Source organism: Globicephala melas, chromosome 20, assembly GCF_963455315.2.
Source record: "Globicephala melas chromosome 20, mGloMel1.2, whole genome shotgun sequence".
NCBI classification, from domain to species: Eukaryota; Metazoa; Chordata; class Mammalia; order Artiodactyla; family Delphinidae; genus Globicephala; species Globicephala melas.
The window spans coordinates 8073755-8086818 of record NC_083333.1 but is presented as its reverse complement, the minus strand read 5'-3'; the positions used below and the strand labels follow the sequence as shown (position 1 = coordinate 8086818).

At 50.8% G+C, this 13064-nt stretch overlaps 1 protein-coding gene across 3 annotated transcripts in view; it reads right to left on the bottom strand.

Moving 5' to 3' along the window:
• SGSM2 (small G protein signaling modulator 2) overlaps nucleotides 1-12508 on the bottom strand; it is a 37096-nt gene extending 24588 nt beyond the window's left edge. For 2 of the 3 annotated variants that reach the window (XM_030861811.2, XM_030861816.2), the window contains exons 1-2: nucleotides 12346-12508; nucleotides 7765-7840 (exon numbers count right to left, since the gene is read on the bottom strand). In XM_030861811.2, the coding sequence (XP_030717671.1) occupies nucleotides 7765-7840; nucleotides 12346-12402 (133 nt within the window). In that variant the 5' untranslated portion in view covers nucleotides 12403-12508. Of the gene's footprint in view, nucleotides 1-7764; nucleotides 7841-8353; nucleotides 8523-12345 lie in introns of those variants that run through there. The other variant, XM_060290519.1, reaches the window with a different exon arrangement.
• Nucleotides 12509-13064: the final 556 nt, after the last annotated feature.

Below are 13064 nucleotides of genomic sequence, written 5' to 3'. Positions count from 1 at the left end.
TCTGGCTGTGCTCCCCTCTAAGGCCACCCCTCCCACCTGCACATTGGATTTCAGCCCCTCTCACCTCTCAAGGACGTCACTCCAGCAAACGTCCCTTCTCTTTCCTGTATCTTTAATTTTTTTCCTATTAGATACTTTCCATTTGTACATAACTGTTCTGTAATTTCTCCAATTAAAAAAAAACACACCACCACCTCCCTTGGCCCTACATCGCCATTTAGGTGTTACACCATTTAGCTGCTTCCCCGCACATAAAATTTCTCAGTAAAGTTGTGTATGTGCCACGCAGCTAGATGTTGTGATAACTGTTGTGACAGGTCATCTGCAGCTGCCTCCCTGAAGAAGGGCTAGGTCTTGATCTCAAGGGAAAGACTCTAGGGGCCCTTCCTCGGGCCTGTCTCCATAGAGGGCCCCCTTGGCAGCCTGAGAAGGCAGGACAGGGAGGGGAGGGAGGACGTGTGCTGTGGTCACCAGAGCTCTCCCCACCCCCCTCTAGACAGGCATGGCTGTAGCCCCATCAAGGTCAAGGATTTCCCGTTGCCAGTGACTTATGGGGAGAGGGATCACGTAGAGCTTTTCTGTTGGGACAGGAGAGCTGCAAACGCTCGTTTTTCTTACAAAACCAGCCTTCATAGCTCGTCTCAGCGGTTTTGGTCAGCACTGAGGACTCAGGACTTCGGCCTTCCCTATAGAAGCTCCCTCATGGTGGGGGCCCAGTGTCCTGGGTTTCTACTCTTCCTCCTCTTTTTGGATTTCACCATGACTGGCCACCGCATGACTGACCATCCTACTGTCTGGCAGCCAGGTGATGACTGGCCTGGTGTGGGCCGGTGAAGGGCTGGGTTTGCGTCCGTCCCTTCTGTGTTCGCTCTCTAGAACTACCCAGGTCCCCCACCCGGACCCTGTCGTTGTTTTAAAAGACCAAGGATGGGAAGGGAAGGCAGCAGCCTCAGTGACAGCAGGTCCTTCCTGACTCCAGCTGGGGGTCCAGGATCAGGGAGGACCCTTCAGCAACATCTGCTCCCTTTCCCTGTTCTCCCCACTGCCCCTGGGCACAGGTTCTAGGCTGTGAAGCCTCCACCACTAACAGATGTCTGTACATGGACTTGGGGACAGAGGCTGGGCCAGCTCGGGGGTGGGACTATCTCTATGTGTTGGATTAAACACCACAGTCTACAAGACAAATTAAATTATGAAAATTCAGTGACTAGTATTTAATGCTGATCTACTCCTATAAAGTATTCTAGGACTTCCCTGGCGTGGCGGTCCAGTGGTTAGGACTCCATGCTTCCACTGCAGGGGGCATGGGTTTGACCCCTAGTGGGGGAATAAGATCCCGCATGCCGCGTGGCACAGCCTTAAAAATAATAATAATAAAATATTCTATATTTACGTGACTCCAGACCCCACCCTCCGGTACCCAACATCCAGTTCCAACACCCAGAAGGTGGGGCAGATTTCTGTTCGGCAGGCTTACGTGTCCAGAATCCTGTTTAAGGTTTAAGGATGCATTCAATACATACTTTTTGAAATAAAAAATATCCTATAAAAAAAAGCTGCATACACTTGCTATCTCTATCTCTTCCTCCACCCATCCTCTCCTCCTCCTCTTCCTTCTTTTTAAAAAAACCATTTCATCTTGGAAAATTCCAATCATATACCAAAGTAAAGAGAATGATGTAATGAACCCCCGAGTACCCATCACACAACACAAGCCATGATCAAGGAAGGACCAATCTTGTTTTAGTTATACCACCTCCAACCACTTTCCCCCTTATCCCTAGATCATTTTGAAGCAAATTTTACATATCATATATTTTGTCCATAAATATTTTAGTGTGTCTCTCTAAAAGATGACTCTTAAAAACATGTACCTAATACCTGCACTGCACCTAAAAAATCAATAATAATTTCTTAATATTTTCAAATTCCTTGACTGGGTTCCCAGAGTTCAAATTGTTCTGATTGTCCAGATGCTCAAAACTCTCAGAGACATGGATTCCTAAATGGAATCCTGGAGAAGGTTCTAGGAGGCTTTATGGGGAAGGTTAAAAGATCACTTTTAAGAACAAAGTAGAACGTCACTGGTGGTGGTGACGACATTTACTGAGCACCTACTGCATACCTGGCTCCATGCTGTCTGCTTTACCCGCATCACTCTTTTAATCCTCACATCAACCTTATTCCGTAGGTTCAGAGTTGCTGAATAAGTGGCCATGGTCACACACTTGGTGACATGGTCTGTGAACGCAGGTCAGGTCTGCCGGACTCCAAAGTCTCCGCTACAGACCATCGCCCTCAGCCACACCCCAAGACAGGGCGAGGGGAGCCAGTCTCCCAGAGGGCCTTTCTTCCTACTGGATCATTACCACATGGAAAGTGGAAGCCAGATATGCTGAGAATGAGCTGTTCATTCAGTGTGGGCGGAAGAAGAGGGAAGGAATCCCTTTCACTGAAGAGAGACAGAGTAAAAACTGGCTAGTGCCTGAATCTCAGGAAGTGCTGAAATACCTCTGGCTGCAGTACCCCAGGTGGGACGCGCCCTCCCGTCACACCTGCTTCTCTCCCAGCTCATTAGCATCTCCTTGCCATTCCCCAGAGGAGCTTGCTGCGGCTGAACTTCCCGGCTAATGAAAGCTGCTTAGCAACAGGCAGCGGGTTAATAAAGCCCTGGTGTTGTTCCCAGCTCCACAGACTCCACCCCCGTCTCCCATTACAGCTCATCCTCAGTCTGAAGCAACCCTCAGGTGGACGGATCAGCGCGGGGAGGGCAGGGAACCTAAGGACTGAGGGGCAGGGCTGGTCTGGGTCCCGCCCCCAGTGCCTGTGGCCAGGAAAAGGAGATGTTTACAAGTCTAAGAACCTGCTCTGCCAGGCCGGGAACCTCTCTGTGGGCCTCCTAAAGCCCTTCTACCCACCAGTGGTTAAAATCCAACCTCAGCGCCCAATTAGAATGGAACAAACAGAGACACTGTGGAGGCAGATGCTCCCCTCTGAGCCAAAGGGGAGGGGAGGCACAGTGCTCCTCGGTTAAGGCCTAAACTACCCCAGACCCCTTGATGGGAAGAGTAACTGGGCACCCTATGCGCAGTCATATTGCTATTACAAATGCGGAGTTCAAAGGTGAAACTTAGGACAGTCTGCTGTTTAACCCTGACCTTGAGTTGCCCACAAGCAAAATTTAAGAGCACCTTGCCCTCTGGGGGTTGGGGTGGCAGGAGATAAGCAACCTACGCCCGGGGGGTTCAGGAAGCCACAGAAAAACAGGAAGCATTAATTTCATTCAGCAGCACAAAGTTTCAGAGGCCATATTATGGAGCAAAACGCAAACTTGACATGACTTTTTTTTTTTTTGCGGTACGCGGGCCTCTCACTGTTGTGGCCTCTCCCGTTGCGGAGCACAGGCTCCGGATGCACAGGCTCAGCGGCCATGGCCCACGGGCCCAGCCGCTCCGCGGCATGTGGGATCTTCCCGGACCGGGGCACGAACCCGCGTCCCCTGCATCGGCAGGCGGACTCTCAACCACTGCGCCACCAGGGAAGCTCCTGACATGACTTTTTAAGATGAAGACGAGATATCCAAGAACCTTTTCCCAACAGTGGGGTTTGGGCCTATTCTCCAGTGCACGGGTACAGTCACACAGGTCCTGGGGGCTGGCAGGGGGTGCCTCAGAGCAGCAATGCAGCCTTGCTCTGTGGTAGGAGAACAGCACACATAGAACCCCTCCCTGCCAGCTGGGTTTGCCAGCAAGGCCTCCTCACAAGGCTCCTACTGCTGGGGTCTGACCGGCTTCTAGACAGACAGGTTTAGGAACAAGCACAGCAAACACAACACACGCACGTTTCTCGTCAGTCCTGGGAGTGTCACTCCTCCCCTTGAGGAACAGGAACTTTCCTGGGTTTGCCCAGGGCCAGGTCTTGACCCAGGGATTCTTCAGTTTCATTTCTAAGGCTCTCCAGAAAGGTTCTGTTTCCGGTTCAAATGTCTGTATTCTAAGGAAGCTCAGGGAAGCTCATCTTGCTCAGGCCCTGCCCTCTTCGGTCACCCCCTAGCCACACTCTGCGATGAACAGAGGGGCCAAGGCAGGGCAGAGGGGCCCAGCACCCCAGCCCTCCACAAAGCTCTAGTAAAAGGGGTCACTCACTGCACAGTTAATCCAGTCTCCACAGCCTTCACTCTGTTCCCTTTCTCTCAGCACTTTCTCTGCACTCCCACTTCCCCAAGAACAAAGCTGAATCCTGGATGTGGCTGGGACAACTGCAAGACCCAGGGTAAGACTGGGACCACTTCAGACTAAAAATGCACTTCTGAGCATTTTTCCAGGAGGTGAAGGAGCCTGGCATTTCAGAATCTCCAAAAAGCCGGAAGAGTGGAGTTTTCCATCAGTACATGTCTATTCTCTCTGCCTCCCCCTAGGAATCCCTGATTATGATTTCACTGTGTGATGCAGGCAGGAAAAACGGTTGATAATCACTGCTTTCTTTTTTTTTTTTTGGCCACACTGGGTGGCATGCGGGATCTTAGTTACCCTACCAGAGATCAAACCTGTGTCCCCTGCAGTGGAAGTGTGGAGCCCTAACCACTGGACTGCCAGGGAAGTCTCGATAATCACTGCTTTAAACCAACCTTATTTGGAGCCCGAACTGAGATCCCCCTCACCACTGAACACCATTTTCAACAAAGTATAAAGATTCCTTTTCCCGTGGGTCTCAGATGCCCCGGCTTGACTTAGCTTTATACTATCGGGAGCCCCTCCTGCTAGCATTCCCTTCCGTGACTGTGCACTAAGCCCAAAGCAGAGGCAGCAAACTGGCAGAGGCTTGCAGATGCCTTTTGTTTAGCCCACACAATTTTTTTTTTAATGGGAATTAGTTATCAGTATTTAAAAATTGGTTCATTTCAAAAAAAAGAAATTGGTTCATTTCATGTAAAAACCCAGACTTCCGGCTTCTCTTAAAATAAAACAAGGGCCATAGCAAGCCAGGGCCAGCATTCCTTCAGAAGCTGAGTGGTGGCTGCCCCCTTCAAACATGACAAGTGCTACCCATTTCACCCCAGTCCCCACCACTGCCTGCTGTCCCACACCCGGACTTTTCTCGTTCGACCCTGTGGCCATTTAAGTTTGCACTTTGACCTAAGGCACCTCCCGAAATCCAGCAGAACAGGGCTCCTCTTGCTTTGGGGCTGATCTTAGAACCCTGGCGACCTGGGTCTATTTCATAGACCCTTGTCCTAGTTCCGTGACTGAAACTGGCTGAAAGTAGAAGAATCATTCCTTTTGAAGGTGCTATCCCTGCCTGCTGGAAAGAGCCATGGGCTTCAAGGCAAGAGGCAAAAATGAAAGGCCTACTGCTTCCTGGGGGCCCCTGGACTCATCAGAGGAGAGCTGACAGTTTCTCCTCACCCTAACGGACCTGATGGTGGGACGCCAACAGCTTTTCCCCCTGCCTCTCTTCCCCCATTTACCTACGGCCGCCCACATGTGGCGCCCATGCGCAAGCTGTCTGTGCTATTTTATTCTGTTTTCTGTGTTTGCTGTGTGTGCTCTGGACGAAGCCTAGCACCATGCCATGACTAATTGGGCCACCAGTAGAGCCCTTCTGGTGACAATGACAGACACTGGCTGACGTCAGGGGAACACAGCACAGGTGGAAGGGAGTAGGGTTCTAATACTCGTCAAAGTCACCTATTGCAAGCACGCTTTTTCCCCAGCAGGGCTTCTGCTCAAGAAAAGTAGGATCAGACTGCTCCTGCAAACCTGAGAATCGTTATATCATCTCAAAGAACCAGGGAAACTTACCCGAAAGGGAGATAGTAGGACCTCAAATCCTGCAAACCTAGTTTCAGGCTTACCATCCAAAAGAGGAGAAAACACAGACATTTTTCTCATCTTTTACAACGCTAGGAACCTTCACACGTATCATCTCAATACCCACAAAAATTCCTTAAGTTGGGAATCACCACCCTGTTTTTAGAGGAGCAAACTGTGGGTGACAGAAGTTAAGAAATTTGTCCAAAACAACTTGAGAAGTAAGCAGAGCACCAGGGTTTGTCTGAACCCTCAGTCTGTCACTCGGGCTCTGCTCACAGGCTGCCTCTCCCCAGTCGCCTCCCACATTTCTCTTTTTTTTTCCGTAGCTGTTGCCACACCTGTTATTGCAGGATATATTCACGTGTACATTTGTTTTCTGTCCCTCTGCCCACAGAATGTAATCCTCCGGGGCAGAGACGCTGTCCATCTTGCCACTGCTGTTTCCCTACCTGGAGAACAGTATCTGGAATCTGGGGGACCTTCAGTGTTTGCTGCTGGACTGATGGGAGGGGCAGCTCTATCGGCCTCACCATGCTACTGTCAAAAGTGTTCCTTCCCGTATCTCCTCCTTTCATTCCTTCACCTCAGAAATGCACAACCTCCCTTCAATGAACACCAATCTCAGAGGCCAAGGAAAACAACATAAAGGTGGCAAATGAGGGACTTCCCTGGTGGTCCAGTGGTAAAGAATCCGCCTTCCAAAGCAGGGGGCATGGGTTCGATCCCTGGTCAGGGAACTAAGATCCCGAATGCCGCGGAGCGACTAAGCCCACGCGCCACAACTACTGAGCTCACGCGCCTCAACTAGAGCCTGCGTGCCACCAACTACAGAGCCCACGTGCCCTGGAGCCTGCGCACCACACCTAGAGAAGAGAAAACCCACACGCCAGAACCAGAGAGAAGCCCACGTGCTGCAACAAAAGATACTGCATGCCGCAACTACGACCTGGCACAGCCAAAACTAAATTAGAAAAAAAAAAAAGATGGCAAACAGAAGGTCAAATTCCTGGAAATCCAAGAAGATTCAGTTGTGTGTAGGGACAGGCTTGCTCCTACAAAAGCAAAAGTGTTCACACTGAGGCAGAAGCGTTGGTTTATTACAGACTTTCTCCTTTCTAAGGTGGGAAGGCTTGGCTATCCCTCCTTTACACTCATGTTGTTTTGCACGCAGTCGAGTGCTTGGATGCTGGAGCAACACAGGTGGGATTAATTAGAAAATAGATGTGGGGCTTCCCTGGTGGTGCAGTGGTTGAGAGTCCGCCTGCTGATGCAGGGGATGCGGGTTCGTGCCCCGGTCCGGGAGGATCCCACATGCTGTGGAGCGGCTGGGCCCGTGAGCCATGGCCACTGGGCCTGCGCATCCGGAGCCTGTGCTCCGCAACGAGAGAGAGGCCAGAACAGTGAGAGGCCCACGTACAGCAAAAAAAAAAAAAAAAAGAAAATAGATGTGGCACAGAAAGCATCCAAAAGCACAGACCCTTCCCCAAAGTTAATGTAAAGATAAACCAGAGCAGTGGTTCCCAAACCCAGCTACCTAGGACAATGGCCCTTAAAGTGTGGTCTCTGGACCAGCAGTATCAGCATCATCTGTGAACTTGCTAGAAATGCAAATTCCTGGGACTGCCCCAGACAGACTAGAATCAGAAACTCCAGGGTTGGGACCCAGGAATCTGTTTGAACAAGTCCGACAGGTGACTCTGATGCATGCTAAAATTTGAGCACTACTGTCCTTGGGAACTAGACACATATAGGCGATTCTTGGGCCCTGGGGATCCTGATTCAGTAGGTCTGGGATGGGACCCAGAGATCCCTTTCGTAAGCTTCTGAGTTGATTCTGACTTGCAGCCAGATTTGAGAACTACTGAACCTGAGAACTCATCTTTCCCTGGCCCCAAGATAGTGTCCTCAGTTTTTAAACCCCTCTCCCATTATCCCCCAGTCGCTCACTCACCACACAGAGTAAGGATGTGGCTGCTATCTTCATGCACAAACTTCCTGGTGACAGCCTCCTCCATGATTTGCTTCACCTGTGAATAAATGGGCAGCGTCGTGATTGATTGATTGATTAATTGATTGACCAAAGGCCTGTGAGCAAGTAAATGGCTTGGCTCTGCCCCCCTGGTCTGGGTTCAGACACCTGCAGAGTAGATGATAGGAAAGGGAGGGGTGAGGAAGCAAAGTTTCTTCTGTACAGATAGCACCAACATCTTGGAAAGGCAACCAGGAAAAAAGATGCTATAAACCCACCAATCAATCAGTACAGATATTCCAACCCAGGAGGAAGTGCCCTGCTATAGAGAACAGGGGTGGGATGCTATTTGCACATCTGTACTTAGCTGCAGAAGGGCCTGTGGGCAGACACACTGTCCTTTAGGGACAAACTGTTTCAGTACAGGCTCCAGATAAACAACCTGACCCTCCTTTTCTCCCTTCTCTGAGGGTAGGGGTACACGTCCATCTAGGCCTCAGGGACACTCCCCAAATGCTCACAAGCCCAGTCTTCTTTCTGTCTAGGTAAAGCCCTATGTTTGGGTTCCTACCTGGATGTAAAAGCTTCTGAATGCCTTGTAAGGTAAGCGGTCACAGCCTTCTTTAGAAAGCACTTAAAAAAAAAAAACACTTTAAAATTGATGTACAAGGACTTCCCTGGCGGCACAGTGGTTGGGAATCCGGCTGCCAGTGTGGGGGACACGGGTTCGGGCCCTGGTCCGGGAGGATCCCACATGCCGCGGCGCAACTGGGCTCGGGCGCCACAACTGCTGAGCCTGCGCTCTAGGGCCTGTGTGCCACAGCTGCTGAGGCCTGCGCGCCTGGAGCCCGTGCTCCGCAGCGGTGGGGGGGCCACTGCAGTGAGAGGCCTGCACACGGCAGCGGGGGGTGGCTCCCGCTTGCCGCATCTAGAGAACCCCCACACCCAGCAGCAGAGACCCAATGCAGCCAAAAATAAATTAATTAATTAATTTAAAAAAATTGATGTACAAATAGAAAAGGGTATATATCATAATTACACAGCTTGAAGAATTTTCACAAATTGAACACACCTATGAAACCAGCATCAGATCAAGAAACAAAACGTGACCAGCACCCTAAAGTACCCCCAAACTCTGCCATGTTTCCTTCTAGTCACTACTTCCCTCAAAGGTACCCACTATCCTGACTTCTAACATCATAGAGCACTTTTGCGGGGTTTTGTACTTTTTATAGATGGAATGGCTCACTGTGTAGCTTTTGTGGCTGGGTTTCTTTTGCTCCTTGGTGTGACTGTGAGATCTGTTCATGTTGTATATGGATGTGCATTGTTCATTCTCTATTGTGTGAACAACTCACAATTGACTGGCATTCGGGTAGCTTCCAATTTGGGGCTATTATGGGTAGTGCTGCTGTGAACATTCTAGACGTGTCTTTGTGTGAACACGGGTGCTCATTTCTTTGGATTTATATTTTTAGGCAAGGAATTTCTGATGAGTATATTCTATATTATTAGATTTTGCCAAGTTGCTCTCCAAAGTGGTTGTATCAATTTACACTCCCAGCAGGAGTATATGAGGTTCTAGTTGCTCCCAACACTTAAACCATGCACTTTTGATGCCTGGGGGAACCTGCCAGGAGACAAATACGAATACTGAAGATTAGAGGGATGGATTACCTCAATCCCAACATTAAATCTTACAGACACAGTAAGCTCTGGGACAGCTAGTCTTTGCCATTCTTTGGACAGTGTCCTGTGTCCAGTGTCCTGATGCTGCCCTTGCTCCCCAGGCCCTCACTTTGGTTTGCAGGGTGGTAGAGCTTCTGAAGTCTGGGGAGGAGGGAGGAAGGACCCGGAGTCTCCTCCCTGCTGCAAAGTGCTCATGGTTAGCGGTTAGGTAAAGGGGGATCGGATCGATTCTGCACTCTATTTTTTTTTAACATCTTTATTGGAGTATAATTGCTTTACAGTGGTGTTAGTTTCTACTTTATACCAAAGTGAATCAGCTATACATATACATATATCCCCACATGTCCTCCCTCTTGTGTCTCCCTCCCACCCCTCTAGGTGGTCACAAAGCACCAAGCTGATCTCCCTGTGCTATGCAGCTGCTTCCCACTAGCTATCTACTTTACATTTGGTAGTGTATATATGTCTATGCCACTCTCTCACTTCGTCCCAGCTTGCCCTTCCCCCTCCCCATATCCTCAAGTCCATTCTCTACGTCTGCGTCTTTATTCCTGTCCTGCCCCTAGGTTCTTCAGAAACTTTTTTTTTTTTTTTAGATTCCATATATATATATGTTAGCATACGGTATTTGTTTTTCTCTCTCTGACTTACTTCACTCTGTATGACAGACTCTAGGTCCATCCACCTCACTACAAATAACTCAATTTCGTTTCTTTTTATGGCTGAGTAATACTCCATTGTATGTATGTGCCACATCTTCTTTATCCATTCATCTGTCAGTGGACACTTAGGTTGCTTCCATGTCCTGGCTATTGTAAATAGAGCCTGCACTCTAAACTATTAAAACCTTCCTAGATTACTTCCCAAGGGGTTTTGCATTAAACAGAGCATAATGTCACAGCTCAAAGACCTGCAGGCATCTGAAGCAGACTGTTGGGGCAGATTTTTGGATTAGGAGGACCTATAGATACCCTGGGAATTCCCTGGCGGTCCAGTGGTTAGGACTCGGCGCTTTCACTGCTGGGGCCCAGGTTTAATCTCTGACGGGGGAACTAAGATCCCACAAGCTGTGCAGCACAGCCAAAAAAAAAAAGAATTATACTACAAGTCCTTTATGAAAGGCCAGACTTGCCTACAATTACCCGCACTGTCCCTACTTGTAGGACAAGAAAGGATTTTATTTCTCTTGAAATCAAGCACTGAAGGGGGAAGGGAACTAAGAGTTCAGAGCGGGTCAACCTCTGTCAGGTAATACACATAGCTGTGGCATATTCTGGACATTTCTTACATTTGTTTAAGAATCATTCTGGGAGTAGTACAGACAGCATTCTAAATACTGCCCTCCCCCAAATCTTTCCCATCATCCCTGACCAACCCCAAATTTGGAACACATCAACAATGCTAGCACATGTGCCCATAGTTTGGGTATGGCTACATTTTTGTTCTTGTTTATACTGTTCACATAAGTCTCTGTCACTAGACTATTTGTTTCCTGAGGATAATTACTGAGATTTGAGATTTCTTTTTTCCTTGGGGAGACCAGAGTTGGGGCTTAAATTCTAATTTGATGTACTCCTGGCCTAAAAAACCTCTCACTTGGCCACTTCACAGCAAAGGCACAATAGAGCTTCTCACACACAGTTGGAAAAGGTGATGGCTTCAACTACTTCTTTGCCAACAGAAGGGAAGGAAACAAAAGTTAGGGCACAATAGCCAGGCCATAATTAATGCAGGAGAACGATCTAGAGCCTTCCAGGATTTTATAAGAACCCAGAGTCTTCTCCAGTCCTGAAACTCTAGGAAAGGGTAAAGGAACCAATATGGTAAACTTTTATATATGAGGTGAATATCACTATCCTTATTTTAGAGATGAAGAAATTGAGACTCAGAGAGGTTAAGTAACTTATTCAAGGTCACAAAGAGCTGGTCCAGACTATCCCAAAGTTTATGCATTCCCATCAGACTTTGCAGTCTCCAAGATCAGCAGATTTATTTACCAAATAGTCAGAGTGCCTATGCGGATACAGAGTTCTGGACAAAACGGATGGGTGTCCTGCCCTCATCGAGTTTACACATCTGGCAGACAAAGAGGTAGGTGGGAGGAGTTCGTGGCTCCATCCAGAGGCCTAATCCATTCTAATCCACTCTGTGGGTTTGAACTCTCCAGCTCTCATTTGCGGGTGAGTCATACGGGCACCCCCCACCATCACCACCATGAAATTGAAATGGCTTTTAGGGCAGGGTCAAAGTAAAGGACATTAGTACAGAGAAGGACTTTTTCTCTTTCTGACGTGGGCGGGGGGACTCCTCAAAAGAGGAAAATAATCTTGAGTCTTAAAAACCATTCTCAAAACACCCCCTGGCCTCTGGGTAGGGAGGTGGGCGTGGAGTGAGAAGCAGTGAGGTGTGCGGCGAACCCTCCTACAGCCGAGACTCGGTTCCCAGAAAGATAACTGAATGGGTGTAGGGCAAACCGGAGCTAAACCCCCAAGTCACCCGTTTAGCGCTCTAGGAGGCCTGCGAGGGGCCCCGCCCCCTCCTCAGGCGGCGCGGGCAATGAATGGGCAGCTCGGGTTCTCCAGAAATTGCCGCCACCCCTCCCCCGACCTCGGTCTCCCAGAGCTGCTGCCTTCACAGGGCGGGGAGCTGCGGAATCGCGGAGCAAACTAACCCTGAAGCGCCGGCCTAGCCCCTGGGGCCGAGGAGAGCTGCCCCCTGATCCGGGAGTGGGGCGGGAACCGCAAACCAGTCCAGGACCCCGCCCCCGCCCAAGGCCAGCGAGCGCCCGCGCCCCGGAATGGGCGCAGATCTTTCTGTCCCTTGGGCCTTGCGGACAGGGACGCGAGCCCCCGGGGTTCCGTACCCCGACTTTACCTCCTTTTTCACGTTCCACAGCAGTTTCTCTTTGACTGCGTCCTCCGCGCTGCCCATCGTGCGGCGGCTGACGGGAAGGTGGTGCCCAGCGGCCGCCTAAGCCCCCCACGCGCCCTCGCTGCCTCCGCGCCTCTCGGCTCAGCGCCCCAAGCGCCAGGAGGAGCCCCCGCCCGCCGCGCTCCCCGCCCGCCGCCACCGCCGCCGCAGCCACTGCCCGGTGCTGGGCTCTGCAGCCATCTTCCGAGCCCCGCACCGACGTCAGGAGGCTGGCCCGGCCCCTTCCCACAGCCGGGGGCGGGGGTGGTGGTGCGCTCAGCCACTGGAAGGGGGGGGTCGGGAGGGGGGGCACCGTGCCCGGGCGCGCGCCACGGTGGCCGTTGTCATGGCAACGCGCCCTCTCCAGCCTCGAGGGCGCGAACCTGCATTGTGAGAGCTAGCAGCCCGCCGCGCCCAGTGCCGGGCGGGGAGGCGAGGCGCGCCCGGCACCCCATGGCTGAGGGGTGAGTCGCTCGGGCCGAAGCTGGCCCCCATCCAGCTAGACGTCCCCTGATTCCTACCCGCTCGTCTTCCCGACGGGAAGGGCCGGGGCCCCCGCGCCTCGAGTCTGGCCACGGGAAAGCCAGTGTTAGTCCTCTGGCTGGGAGAAAGGCCGCGGAGCGCCATCGTTTCTCCAAACACCCCTGCCAGCTGGGCGCCCTTAGCTGCAAAGCTTTTGGGAA